General features: G+C 44.0%; 1 protein-coding gene across 3 annotated transcripts in view; it reads left to right on the forward strand.

The window, feature by feature from the left end:
* Dcaf8 (DDB1 and CUL4 associated factor 8) overlaps nucleotides 1–14,561 on the forward strand; it is a 48,496-nt gene extending 33,935 nt beyond the window's left edge. For all 3 annotated transcript variants that reach the window (XM_021171652.2, XM_021171660.3, XM_029468223.2), the window contains exons 8-14: nucleotides 4,728–4,800; nucleotides 5,291–5,348; nucleotides 5,777–5,884; nucleotides 7,468–7,598; nucleotides 11,321–11,440; nucleotides 11,971–12,087; nucleotides 12,724–14,561. In XM_021171652.2, coding sequence (XP_021027311.1) covers nucleotides 4,728–4,800; nucleotides 5,291–5,348; nucleotides 5,777–5,884; nucleotides 7,468–7,598; nucleotides 11,321–11,440; nucleotides 11,971–12,087; nucleotides 12,724–12,840 — 724 coding nt within the window. In that variant the 3' untranslated portion in view covers nucleotides 12,841–14,561. The remainder of the gene's footprint in view (nucleotides 1–4,727; nucleotides 4,801–5,290; nucleotides 5,349–5,776; nucleotides 5,885–7,467; nucleotides 7,599–11,320; nucleotides 11,441–11,970; nucleotides 12,088–12,723) is intronic.
* The last annotated feature ends 260 nt before the right edge of the window (nucleotides 14,562–14,821 follow it).

The raw sequence follows: 14,821 nt of genomic DNA on the forward strand, positions 1-14,821 counted from the left end.
CTTTTTATATACGATGCCACTGATCAAAAAGGCTGTTGTAGAACTTTCTGGGTTACGCTCCATACATTCACTGATCGTCTAGTTGGATTTTTTTTTCCGTGAAGAAATAGATTGCTTGAAAAGTCTCTGTCATGAAGAATATAACCATGGGGATCAGACTACATAAAGAGGAATGGATAAGTTGGCTGTATTGACTTACTTGAAGATCTTAATAAAGTTCCAGTGCCCTGTTCCACAGCTTATAATTTCCCAAGGCTAAAAGTAAGGCTGAGAATTGTTTTTAGCATTTCAATGCACAAAGGAGTAAAATACTCAGATCTTTTCTTTTATTAACTTCAATGTTTTTCGTCCCTGTCCATTTGTGTACTCCTAGTATCTTAGCAGACTGTTTACTTGACAGGAGTACATATGCATTTTGCGCCACACTGATTCTGCCTGAGCAGAGTCCTTTTGGTACCCAGATCATCTCTGATGTTATATTCATCTCAGCTTCTCTGACACTTCTTCAGTTTAGCTTACTGAATGGTGTTGGAATATCTTATTTTCTGGTACAAATTTGAAAACATTTATACCAAATATCTCATTTGGTATAATAACACCATTGCTTTTGATACTGGCCTAAAAGAATTTCTACAGTTTTCTTTCAAGAAAGAAGCAAGGAATACAGAGAAATAGCTTGTTTAACCTCAAGACTTCAGATAACTATTTGCTGTATTTTATTTTAGGATTGTGAAAAAGCATTTGAAGGCAGGTTTAAGGAGACAGACTTTTTTATCTGAAGCCAAAGCAGACAAAAAGAAAAGAAATTTGCAAACGGAAAAAAAAAGAAATTAGCAAATGGAGGCAATTTGAGTGTGAGCTTCAACGGTGAAACTGTATAGGTTGACTTAAGAGTTTGGGGGAGCACAGGTTAGAGCAGTTGTCCAATGTAGTTGAATCCCAAAATAAATAAATAAATAAATAAATACCCAAAAAAATCCCCAAAGTTTTACAACCTAGTGCTTAGAATGAAATGCCACTCCCCCCTTTTTTTTGGGGGGGGGGGTGTTTGTTTGTTTGTTTTCTGAGACAGGGTTTCTCTGTAGCCCTGGCTATCCTGGAACTCACTCTGTAGACCAAGTAGGTCTACACCTGCCTCTGCCTCCCAAGTGCTGGGATTAAAGGCGTGCGCCACCACTGCCTGAAATGCCACCTTTTTAGAGGATCACACCCATGTTGGGTAGCTCACGGGTACCTGTAATTCCAGCTCTGGGATCCAGTGCCCTCACCGCTGTGGATACCTGCACCGGTTTGCTCATCCCACATCCAGGTTACACATATGCAGAATCAAAGATCCTGTTTCAAAAATACAGTTTTATTGGAACATAGCCACGACTAATGATAATCATTCACATATTCACTCACCAGCATCACGTCACGTCAGCGCTCCAGTGACAGTCAGCTCGGATGCCTGATGGCCTGCCAGGCTTCTCTGTCCTGTTGAACAGTGTGCCAACTCATAGTCTGGCATCCTATTTTATGATTGGAGGAAAAAAAGAAAGGAAGCTATAAGTATCCTTTAAAAAACAAAGAACAAAGAGTATTAGATACTAAGGAACAAGAAGTAGTTCCTACAGCACAGACCGCCGTGGGCCTTGAGTACTGAGTACCTTTCACCGCCTTGCTGACTTAGGAACTTGGCGTGGTGGTGGTGGTGGTTTATTTTGTTTTCCCAGGGTCTCACTGGAGTCTTGACTGGAAGGCTCTTCCTGTCTTTGCCTCCTGAGTTCTGACATTAAAGGCATGTGCAGCCATGCCTGGCTATTTACTGAACTTTTTAAATGGGTTAGTGGCATTTGAGCTCTATTGATTTACTTTTTTTTTTTTTTTATGGTTTTTGGTTTTTGATTTTTCGAGACAGGGTTTCTCTGTGTAGCCCTGGCTGTCCTGGAACTCACTTGGTAGACCAGGCTGGCCTTGAACTCAGTGCTGGGATTAAAGTTGTGCGCCACCATGACTGGCTTTACATTTTTTTTTTTTTTTTTTTTTTTTTTAAGAGCTGTTGATTTTCCGGGTGGTGGTGGCACACACCTTTAATCCCAGCACTTGGGAGGCAGGCAGATTTCTGAGTTGGAGGCCAGCCTGGTCTACAAAGTGAGTTTCAGGACAGCCAGGGCTACACAGAGAAACTCTGCCTTAAAAAAAAAAAAAAAAAGAGCTGTTGATTTAAACTTAGTTAAGAGGGGAAAAAAATGACAGTTGATAAACTTAGGAGTAATATAGCCATTTTCTTGGGTATTCTTTTTATGCAGAATGTTTAGATATTGATATATCGATTCATTTATTTTAGCACCTATGGTATAGGAAAATATATAAGGTATATGTAACTTACACAGTATTATTCAAGTGACTAATTATTTGAACTAAAGCCAAACTAAAACACACTGGAAAACATTTCACTATGTTGTATTGTAGCTTTTGTTAGTCTACAGAAAGTATTAAAGACCGTTGGGTAATTAGTATTTGAGATAAGAAGAACAATATAGGGAGAGGTATGGCAGGCAGTATGTGATAACAATGTGTGTTGCAGGAAGCGTAGAAGAGGCTTTCCTTCTTCATAAATTTGAGACAGTATCTTCTGTAGCATAGGCTAGCCTTGTGCTCTGTGTAGTTGATGCCGGCTATAAACTCTTACTCCTGCCTTTATGTCCCCAGTGCTAGGATTGGAAGTGTGGGCCACCATAGCTTGAGCATAGATTTGTTGTTGCCTTTGGCTTGTTAGGTGTGTAATGTATAGGGTTAAGGAAGCTGTAGGCAGCTGTTCTAAGAAGTTTGGTTTGGTTTTCCAGTAAAGTGTTCAGACATTTAGTGAAGAGATTTAAGGAGGGAGCTTACATGACAGTTTGCATTTTGGATACAATTCTGATGGCAACATGAGCAGAAAAATCAGAAGAAATATCATAGTAGTGTAGACAGAATATGATGAAGGGAAGTGGGAAGAGCAGATACAACCAAAACAGCATACCCAAGGAGAGGAACTGGCAAGAAGTGAATTAGTTAGAGAAGACAGAAAATGCTCAAGGAGGGGTGGGAGGTAAACATGATAGAAAACACATTGAATACATACATGAAATTATCAAAATTCATAAAAATAAGCATCTTAATGAAAGAGATTGTGCATGAACAAGCTGGTATCTAGTTTGGCCATTTGTGTTAGGGATAGTGTCATTGACAGAGACTGAAGGGACAGGGATAGATTTAGAAAGGGTTTCATTTCAGAAGGAAAATGAGTTTGCTTTGGACAGCCTAAACAGTGTCTGTTAAGTAGATGTAAGTCTAAACTACAAAGTAAGAGACACAGATTTAATGTAGATTTCCAGATGTCAGAAGATGTAATAGTTAAAGCATGGTAATGGAATTTTATCATCAAAAGAAAGGACAGCAACTTTCCCTAATTTATAGTGGATGTATTCCCTAGTTAGCTTTGAAACCTCTGCATAATACTGAACCCAAAAGGTACTCTGTGTTGTGTGTGTGTGTGTGTGTGTGTCACATAAACCTGTGGAAGTTTAGAAGTTAGGCACAGTGGTTGATTAGCCCAATGACCAATAGTAAAGTAGAATGCTAGAGAAACACTATAATGAAAGTTATTTAAAACTAGTATATTGGCTTTTTGTTTTTCTGGACCTTTTTATTCAACGTTTTGACAGTAGTTGACTACAGATAACTTCAGGAGATTGGCGGTTTGGTGATAGTTTTTGTGGCTTATGAGAGAGAAAATTATCCAAAAAAAGTTAAAGGAAGGAGGGAAGGAGCAATGGCTCAGCCATTATGAACATTTCTTCTCGAGGACCTGGGTCCAGTTTGTCATACCCACATGGCAGCTCATAACCATATCTTTACTCCAGTTTCAGGAGATCTGGTGCCCTCTTCTGACCTTTGCAGCACTACACCTATGCATGCGATGCACATATATACACATGCAGGCAAAACACTCACACACAAAAATAAAAACAAATCTTAAAAACCTATTGCCTTGTATAAAGCATGGCCTCTGTCCATATGTGCTTTGGGATAAGTAGCATACATATAAAAAGTATAATATTAGTTGCTTCAGTGAGAATGAACTCTAAATGGGGCATAAGAGATAGATAGTTCAACCCATACAATGCCTAACTCTGACACGGAGCCTGAGTTTGATCCCCAGAACACACTTAAACATGTGGAGACTGATCTTGTAGATTGAGCTGGAGAGGGAGGCACAGGAGGACCCTGGGGCTTACTTGCCAGCCAGTCTAGTCTAACTGGTGAGCTCCGGGGCACTGAGAAACCCTGATGGCAAAGGATGTGGAAAATATCTAGATAAGGTAGCGTTTGAAAATGAATTGGGGGCTGGAGAGATGGCTCAGTGGTTAAGAGCGCCGACTGCTCTTCCAAAGGTCCTGAGTTCAAATCCCAGCAACCACATGGTGGCTCACAACCATCCGTAACGAAATCTGATGCCCTCTTCTGGAGTGTCTGAAGACAGCTACAGTGTACTTACATATAATAAATAAATAAATATTGAAAGAAAGAAAGAAAGAAAGAAAGAAAGAAAGAAAGAAAGAAAGAAAGAAAATGGATAGGAGAGGAGACACCTTTGCTAAAGAGAATAAACCAAAGGCTGGGTAGGGAAAAGCCTTTGTCTTACAACTCTGCAGGGGGTCACGCTGTAAGTCTTGACACTGTGATTGCTTCTTTCGTTATAGGATTTATGACCAGAGGAAAATTGATGAGAATGAGAACAACGGAGTCCTGAAAAAATTCTGTCCTCACCACTTGGTAAGATTCACGAAGGGCAATGGCTCCTGGCCCCCCCCCCTGACCTTATCCTGAGCTGCTTTCAAACTTACTGGCCATAATGTGAAGAGATTTTAACCAGACAGATTTAATCCTGGCTTCTCACTTAAAAAGTTGTATGATCTTAGGCAGCCAGTTGACCTCTATTAGTCTAATGTTCTCAGCAACAAAATGGAGATTTGTACCATCATGTGGCCTAATGAGATAATGCAACTGAAATGGCTAGCACCCAGAAGAGAACCAAGACAGGGCCTCAGTAAGACTCTGCTATTAAGGTGGATATGTTTCCTCAGTTATATACCTCACTCTCACTCGCTCACAGCCCCCCCCCCCCCCCACCTCTTTCTTTCTATTTATCTCTGTCTGTCTCTGGGGAAAGATATAAGAGATTTTCTAGAAAAACCTATTCCCAAAGGTGGTATAACATGGGGTGGGGGTGGGGGTATCAGTCGGTATCTGCTCCTTATTGCAGGTGAACAGTGAGTCCAAAGCAAACATCACCTGTCTTGTGTACAGCCACGACGGCACAGGTACGTGTGCAGGGCCTAGCTCCTAGGCTGGCGTGCTTCCTCTGCTTAGGGAGCTGCTGAGCCAGTGAGGCATGTGCCCTCCAGTGCTCACCACTGTACTGTAGCTCAGTGGAACAGCTGGGAATAGCTGCAGGTGGTGAGCATGTCGTGGGACTATAGCAGACGACCCTTGGAAATGCAGTTCCCAGGCTTGTCCTTACACCTTGGATTCACTAGTGCGTTAAAGGGTGTGATCTCCTCAGTGTCTCTGCCCCTGGGCTGCTAATGTGTTCACTGTAGACCTTACATGCCTGCTGCTCCAAACTAAGATGGATGCCGTATCTGGGTACCTAGAAACCGCATCCCAGACCATCTCCCATTCCCCCAAATCTCTTGGTCCCTGCACTTTTCAGTCCTTGCCTTCATTGCTGTGTTCTTGTTCTTGGCAGAGCTCCTGGCCAGTTACAATGATGAAGACATTTACCTTTTCAACTCTTCTCACAGTGATGGGGCCCAGTATATTAAGAGATATAAAGGTCATAGAAATAATGCTACAGGTCAGTCTGCCTTCCCAAGTTTCTGTGACCCAAGTCACGGTGACAACCCACATTATCTGATTTCTCCATTGTGTAAGTGGGAACTTCCTAAGTAGACTGCCTGTGTCACCTTGGGCAGTGAGAAGTTGTCCCTAGTTGGGCTGGGATTTTCTTTTGTTCAGTGTGATTCAGGAGCGCTCAGTACCATCTGCACTGCAGTGATGTTGCTAAAGTTGCTTTAAGCATGAAGCTAGACTTGTTTTCTGTAATTTCAAGTACTGTAGAGTAGGCACAGAGGTCCTTTAAAAAAGCCACAGAAAGCTGCAGTGCTGAATTACATATAATGTGGGTAAGAGTGCATCTTCAGAGGAGAGAAGGGAATGATTCTTTTGAATAAAGCAAAGTAGGAGGAATAGTGGTAATATCTGGCCTGTTTCCAGTGAAGTTTAGCTTTTGAGTTCTGTGTCTGGTTCTCAAACATTGGGGCTCTCTAGACTCACTTCAGTCTTAATAAAAGAGCACTGATGCCTGCCTCCTCCCACACACATTGTATTTAACTGGTGCTGGACGAAGCCGGAGCATTGGAATTTTTTTAAAGTATCCTAACTGGTTCTAACGTAGAGAAGGTAAAGAATTCCTGCACTTTGTTGGCACCACTCCTCTCAGCTGCGTGTCACCATTTGATCTGGAACCACTAGTAACCTTTACTACCTCTCTTGAACAGGTAAGAAGGAAAGAGGGGCAGGGGTCTGTATTTGGATTTCATTACGTGGGCAAGCAAAAGGAAAAGTGTCGGTGTTGTGGCTGGTATGTGGAACTGGCTTTAATAGGTGGACTCCTGTCATTGACAGAGTCTAAAGACTTACTTAGTTCTGCAGTGACTTAGGTGCTTTTACTTAGTTCTGCAGTGACTTAGGTGCTTTTACTTAGTTCTGCAGTGGTGACTTCTTGTTCATGTGCTTTTGGTGCGTGTGACTATACCACATACATTTGTCAGTCTCAGATCAGCTGATGACTGAGTACCAGTAAAATCCATACCAAGGAGGCTGAAGAGATGGCTCAGCAGTTAAGAGCACTGATTGTCCTTCCAAAGGACTCGGGTTCAATTCCCAGCACTCACAGGGCCGCTCACAACTGTCTGTAATTCCAGTTCCAGAGGCTCTGACACCCTCACAGAGACATACATGCTGGCAGAACAGCAGTGTACATAAAATAAAAATAAACTATTTTAAAACATTAAAAATAAATAAAAATACATACCAAGAATAATCTTAGGGCTCAGGGTGGGCAGAGCTGAAATTACAGATAAGCTATTATTTTGAGGCCTATACCTGGTAAAGTATAAATGAATAGGACTGTTGCCCAGGGACAGCAGACTCTTGCAGCTGATAGAGCACTTTGAGAGAATGCGAAGGCATTCTGTAACTGGTGTGATTCTAGTCATTGTCTGTCACACATACACTCTCTTGTTTTATAGCAATGAAAAGAAGTATTTGGTATTTGGCTGACTCAGAGACAGTGAATTACTAAATTCTCAGTGAGGTAAATAAATACAGGCCCAGTGCCAAGGCTTAGGTGGTTTCTTCCCTCATTTATCATTTCAGTAAAAGGCGTCAATTTCTATGGCCCCAAGAGTGAGTTTGTGGTGAGCGGTAGTGACTGCGGGCACATCTTCCTCTGGGAGAAATCATCTTGCCAGATCATTCAGTTCATGGAAGGGGACAAGGGAGGTGTGGTGAGTATGCGATGCTGGACTGGCTGTCCCCCTAGTGTCTCTGGGCAGTAAGGCAGGTCTTAGGTAGGTCACCACATTGTCACTTCAGCTGTATGGTAACTTGTTTTAGAGGCCCACATAGCTACACTAAAGGGGTTATGCCTTGAGGCTGCTGAGATTTTGAAGGAATAATTTATTCCTTCCTTCTGCCCTTTTAAAGGATTTTAGGGGGATTTTATACCCTGAGCAAAATTCTTTTTTTTTTTTTTTTTTTTTTTGGTTTTTTCGAGACAGGGTTTCTCTGTGTAGCCCTGGCTGTCCTGGCACTCACTTTGTAGACCAGGCTGGCCTCGAACTCAGAAATCCGCCTGCCTCTGCCTCCCGAGTGCTGGGATTAAAGGCGTGCGCCACCACGCCCGGCCTGAGCAAAATTCTTAAGCATGGGCTTTTTCCAAAAAAGAAACCATGAATTTGGGACAAACCTTCCTATACAATGTCAAAACAAGATGTCTCTGTGCCTTGTCTCTTTAAGTAAGGTAAGGTGACCTTGGCTTATTCCCGGGTCAGCAGAGAAAAGCTAGATGCACATTTATTTTTATTTATTTTAGAAGAAATGTTGTAAACATTTTGGGGAAATAAGAGTAAAGTTTGTAAGTTAGATGACATGGAATTCAATATTAAACATTTAATGCACTATTTAAGAGAATATCCTTGGACTTAACCGATGCGTGCTGTATTTAGGGATAACGTGCCATGCCTGTTGTTAAATGGGTACAAACACACCCAATGCACCTGTGTAGATGCAGAAAGGAAAGCAAATGGAATAATACATGTTTTTCTTGGAGAGAACAGCTGAGTAGCCTGCTAGGTAATATTGTCACATTATTGTCTGCCTGGCATTTGAGTTTTACAAGCACCCTGTCTACAGCCAGGGCTATACACAGAAACCCTGTTTCAAAAAAAAAAAAAAAAAGAAAGAAAGAATGAATCGGGAAAATCAAGTTAAGGTCTGAGGGGTGGTGCACTCTTCTGATGCATCTCGATTACCATTATCTTCCCGTTCTAGCACTAGGAAAGAGTTAAATAGCCTTCTAGTTAAACAAGGGTTTTAGTCACTGAAGAAAGGGAAGAGACAGTTTGGAAGATTCCTTTACTGATTATCCAAGATGGCTTGCTTACCTAAATTCTCTCAGGAGTGACGGAGTTGCTTGACCTCTCATCCTTTTCAGTCTTGTAAGTTGGAACCTCAGGTCCAGCTCTGACTTGGTGATGCTTACCAGAAGTGGATTAAAGCTGAAAGTGCTTCCTTGGCGGTCAGGACCCCATTTCTTCTTGTTTCCTTGGTCTGCTTCTGAGGATAGTTGATATTTTATTCTGGTTTCCTTTAAATTGTTTGGACCTAGGACAAATAGATTGTCTTCTGTAGCCTGAATGTAAGAGGCTCTCTACTTCAGTTTCCATTCCTTCAGAGCCCCTCCTCTGTCACCTGTAGGTAACAAGTTCAAAACATTGGAGTCTTAATGAAAATTCTGCAGTTCGCACATAGTAAGTCCAGAAGGACTGGTGATGCTAAACTGTTGTCTTGCGCTCTGCTCCAGAAGCAAAGCATTCCGCTGGCCAGCGTACTTCAGCTCCGCGGGTACCAGGTTCAGAGGTTCATCCAGTGCTCGGTGGGGAAGAGCATCTGCTTGGGACGGTTAGGTAGGTCCTAGGCCAGAGTTTTTATGATTTTAAGAGATGTAGTGATGACCCCTGAAGAGGGTTTCTTTACTTGTTCTTGCTTTTGTGTGAGCAGAATGACCCCTATGATTCTTACCTAGTTCTCTCTGAGATCATTTGGTTTTGTTACAACCTTCCAGCAGTGGAGGTTACCGGGCTCTAGTCTAGGCATAGATGATGAAGCATTCTATATCATAAAGTAGATTGCTAGCATCAGAGGGATCTTAAGATATTATTGCACACCTTGCCCAGGTCTCCTAATCCTTGTTTTGGGATCCTTTCTTTGTTCCCATTCATCTCCACAGGAACGAGAGTGGGAGATGATGCCAAAGAACACCTCCTCACTCTCCCAAGAGCATTTGGATGCTCTATCCCACCCCCTACACCCCTCGCCCAGTCTTCTAAGGCCAGAGTTCTTTTCTCTGTGCAAGCATTATTGACAGAATAAGTGCTGGCGTTGAGACAGGTCTGGTGAAGTGACCAGGCCCCTTGGTCCCCTGGCCCAGAGGTTCTCTGTCTGCTCCTGCAGGCTCCAGTTCAGGTATTGTATGAAGTTTATTCTTTCATCCTCTTGCCGTTCGTTGGCTTTGTCCTTAGGCTTAGGCCCCAAGAATCGTTCCTTTATCGACTTGTTGATAAAGCAGAGGTAACTCAAGAGGACAGGTCTTTAGTAAGATTTCATGAACAAATGAATGGATGCATGAGGTCAGGTTTGTCTGTGTAAGTCATCAGATTATCTATTGATACCATTCATGTACTGGAGTTTGTTCTCTAGTGCTTCCTCCGGCTCCCAAGTACATAGTCTAAAATGAACTGCAGTAAGCCCCTGTGTGAAATAGGAATGGAATAGAAAACAGGGCTTTCTGTGTAACTCTTAAACTCCGACTTAGATTTGGCCTTCTCTAGCCTGTTTTATTTGTGAACTCATGATTAAGGAAAATGAAGTCATCTTTATTCTCCATGCCTGCCTTACCTTTTCCTTAGCTATACTCTGAGTGTGCAGGCATAGCAGCTAAGGTTGGTCCAGAGGAAACTAGCACAGCTTTTTGCCAGGGTTTATTTTCTTGGACTATAGAGCAGCTGCAAGGCGGGTGCCTTTCCTATCTGTTCCTCATCTGACTAAAAGCCCAAAAATGCTTTAGCAGCTAGATCTGGGACTGGCTCTTCCTGTGGGGATGGGAACTGCTTTACCCTATCCCACTCTGCCCCGCCTTGCCCTGCCTTGCCCCGCCTTGCCCTGCCTTGCCCTGCCTTGCCCTGCTGTTAGGAAGTTCATGACTTCAAGTCAGACAGCAGAGGGCATGGTGCTTTCAGACAAAAGAAAACTGTCTGAGACCAAATGTCTGCATCCACTCTTTTTTTTTTTTCTCTACTGTTCAGTGAGTGAAGGTGGCTGATAGTGATTCAGTGGAAAATCTCATTGTTACCTTGTGCTTTTCTGTAGCTGGGCTTTACTGTGCCCTTAGAGTAGGTAGCAAGGTGTTGCCTGCCTTCTATGATACAGAGTTCTTAAACAGACAGGAACCCCCTTCCTATCTCCAGCCCCAGTTCATCTTCCTCCCAGCCCTTGACATCCTTCAGTTAGTGAACAGTGCTTTGTGCAGATAATTGTTCTTTGCATCTTCTCTGGACGTGCAGTGGCAGCTGCTGCTTTCCTAATTTTGAAAAAAAAAAAAAAATGTCACTTGATGAAAGCCACTTGAAGAGGGTTGTTTGTTTGTTTTCTCCAGCCTTGGGCAAGTTGGAACTTTAGATTGTGTAGTGAATGGGTCTGTACCTCACTACCTTATGAAGCCGGCAGTAAGTATGGCCCGTCACCACCTGCTGGGGGCTGTGTCTAGGGATGCAGCCTCCCCTCCTCTAAATATTGGAAATGCTTTAGACAGGCCGGTTTTGTATCCAGTTTGTATCTCCTCTACTGCCAGGGCTATTTGGGTCAGGCTCAGGTGGGGGGACCTGCTTCAACCCAGTAAACTATACTACCTCATGCTCCTGAGCCTGTGCTTGCTTTTCTCCTAAACCAGGTAAACTGTCTCGAGCCCCATCCTCATCTACCTGTTTTGGCAACCAGTGGCCTAGACCATGATGTGAAGATCTGGGCGCCGACAGCTGAAGCTTCCACTGAGCTGACAGGGTTAAAGGATGTAAGTGGCTAGCTGAAGACATTTGTTTCTATTTGTACATGTAACTGTTTGTGTTCCTCCTTGTCATAGGAAGGAATAACTGTTGCTCAGCTCTTTAAAGGCATTGCTCTAACACTGTCTTCTGCCTTTCTCCCTTCATCTCTGGGGACAGGCCTGAGCTCTGAAGTGCTTCTGCTTAGAAGGTAGAAAGCATCTTCAGGAGAAGATATTTTACATTAAAGCACCCAACCTTCTCAGTGGCCGACCTTGGGCATCCTTTGTTAATCTAATCTAGCTCTATATTAGCTTGTTATCACTAAGATTTATTGGGACAGAAGAATGTGCTCGAGTGTGTGTGTGTGCGCGCGCGCCTTGAATATCCTTGGTTTTCAGAGACAGACTTTCAATGCTTAGCTCAGGCTGGCCCTGAATTTGTAATTCTAACTCTACCTTCAAGTGCTGGGTTACAGTCATCCAAACAGCAGCACCAGTCTTGTTGATGACTCAGAGTTGATATTCATATCCCTTCTCCCAACACTTTCGGGTTCCAGGTGATCAAGAAGAACAAACGAGAGCGGGATGAAGACAGCTTGCACCACACTGATCTGTTTGATAGTCACATGCTGTGGTTCCTTATGCATCATCTGAGACAGAGACGCCATCATCGGGTAAGCTTCAGTTGGAAGTGGGCTCTCAAGGACTGTGCTCCTTTAAAGAAGGCTAAAAAGGTTCACGGCACACTTCTTACTGCTTTAAAGAGGAATGGAGTGATCTTGGTTGGGTGTCCATTGGCCTTTATCCCCATTAGAGCAACTAGTAGAAAGGAGGTGGTGTGTGATTTTTGTCCTCTGTCACCATATATGCAGAGGAGTAGCTTTATAGTTGCAGTGGCTGGAGGGTCGGGGAGAGTAGAGAAGAAATACTTGCTCAGGTGACCTGTGTTAACTGCCGTGCTAAAAGAGGTCTAGAGCAAGCCACAGACCCACACATTGTTATTGAGAGCGCAGCCACACTCCTCGGTGTTATTTATCTGTGACTGCTTTCATGGTGCAAAGACAGCTGAGCAGTTCCAGCAGAGACCACATGGCCTCATAAAACATTTGCTGTCTGGCTTTTTAAGGAAACTCTGAGCCAGGTACAGTAGTAAGCTACCAGGGAGGCTGGGGGGTTGAGAGTCAACAGGCCGCCCTAGGTTATTTAATTTAGAAGAAAAAAGAAGTGCTGCCGATTCCTGGCCCAACCTAGATCTAACAGTCTTGTCCTTGATCCAAGGACGTTACTAACAAGGATTTCCCATCCTACAGCGCTGGCGAGAACCTGGGGTTGGGGCCACAGATGCGGACTCTGATGAGTCTCCCAGCTCCTCAGACACATCCGACGAGGAGGAGGGCCCTGACCGGGTGCAGTGCATGCCATCCTGAGGCCCCAAACCTAGGAGGGATGGGCTGGGGCTGCCAACCCGATCCTGCCTGGGCAACTCTTTTTCAGTCCCAGGCCCCTACATTCAACAGAAATGCACTTTGGACTTTTTGTTTAAATAAAAGAAAGATACCTGAGGAGGACAGAGCACAGGAGACGGAACCAGCAGAGAGCCCCTAGAAGTGAGAGATGAGACGGAGCCTGAATGAGCTTCCATGGAAGGTGCAAAGGACTCAGAGAAACGGGCCTCTCCCTGAAGCCTTTGTCAGCGGGCTTGGATAGGAAGTGGGGCTTCTTTTTCTTTGACCTCCCTTGTTTCTTTTGGGGGTGGGGGGGTACAGTACCAATAGGCCAGAGAGAAGGCTGGGCATACCGTTCTCTTTGGCTTAGGGTTTCACCTTTTTTTTTCCTTTGTTTTTTAAGAAGTCTGACAGTTGTGTTGTTTTTTTGCCCAAGCAACCACGTCCCATCCCAGGATCCTGTTTTTCTGGGAAATTCTTAAGAGCCCCCAGCCACCCCAGCACTCTGCTCTCCCTTCCACAACACTTACTCTCTGACCTTACCGCAGTGCTCTGCACTGCTGCCCGTCTCCTTCACTCTCTTGTCATCCAGCGCCCTCTAAATGGGGGCTGGGATGGGGCTGAGGAGACGTGGGAGGGACAAGAGGAGAAAGAACAGGAAGAAGTTACCTCTTGGTTTTTTTTTTAACTGTTCAGTGGCGGCAATTTCCCTGTCCCTATCACTGTTAGAGGCCTACTTTTATATCTATAAATATATTAAAAAGCAAGTTAAACTTGGATGTATCAAGTTAAAATTATTGTCAGAAGTTTAAATACCTATATATTCTCTATGAATCCAATGCAATAAAGGGGCTGAAAGGAAGAGCAAACGAGCAAGTGATGCTGAAGAGGTGATGTGGGTCAGATGATTCGTGGCTGCTCGCAGAGCCTAGGGCTTACCTGTAGCTTTCCCAAGGCTCAAGGGTGGAAGCACAGTCAGCTGTGCCCTTCTCTGCCTCAGTGCTGAGCTTTAGAAAAACAAATTCTTCTCAACTTTGCCTCAGGTCTCCTAATTTCTGTAAGTCTGTGGGGGCTCCCAAGATTGCTCCTCTCATTAGAGGCTGGCCTGTCTGTAAAACGTGACTGAAGTGTGACTTCAGGAAGGGGCGTCACTGCTACAGACTGTCTCCTGGCTCTGTGTACAACAGAAAGCACACTCGCCCCCTCCCTTTAGCTGCTTGATTCTTTAAGCATCCAACTCCACACCAGCTCCCTTCCTAATGGAAGGATGAAGGGAGAGCTTCCTGGGAATCGAGGGACAGGCCAGTAATTGGAGGATTTATTCTGGTGCCTGGGGCTTAGAGCCCTGTCTTCAGCACTGGCCACTGAGTATGAAAGTCCCTGTGGAATTCTTACCCTAAATGCTTGTGCTGCTCTTCCTGTGCCCCCGGTGTTCACAAGGTCCAGTCAGGAGGCCTGCACCGTGGGCTGGAAGTGGGAGAGAGAGAGCGGAGGGTGGTATCCTACACACTCTTTCCTCTTGACCCCATTCAGCAGCGCAGGCCAGACGCCAGCTCCTGGGTTTCCCTCGTGAGCAGGGACTGTGTGGTAACTGAGTAGTAGTCTTATGTCCTCACTGCTAGAGGGATGATGAGGTGGGCTTAAAACCATGCACTCTGGAATTTGTTGTATTTTTTCTCAGTAAAGCTTTTCCCCTGACTGCTGCTTTGTGTGGTGTGTGGTCCATTTATTGTGATAGAGTACATAGTGTATTCCTTCCAGATAACATTACTTGATTTTGCTCAGACTTAAAAAGTGAAGTCTGGGATATTCCTGTTTCTAGTGCTTGAGCCATAGAAGAATGTTGTAAGGGAAATAGGTCTGTTAATGTCAGTGGTACTTAAGAGATGGGGCACTTTCTTTGGGGGTGTTTTCTAGTCCCTTGTTCTATACTGCAGTGAGTGGTGTTAGGGAAAACATGGCT

Source organism: Mus caroli, unplaced genomic scaffold (genome assembly GCF_978045245.1).
Source record: "Mus caroli unplaced genomic scaffold, Mus_caroli_1 scaffold_1, whole genome shotgun sequence".
In the NCBI taxonomy this organism is placed as follows: domain Eukaryota; kingdom Metazoa; phylum Chordata; class Mammalia; order Rodentia; family Muridae; genus Mus; species Mus caroli.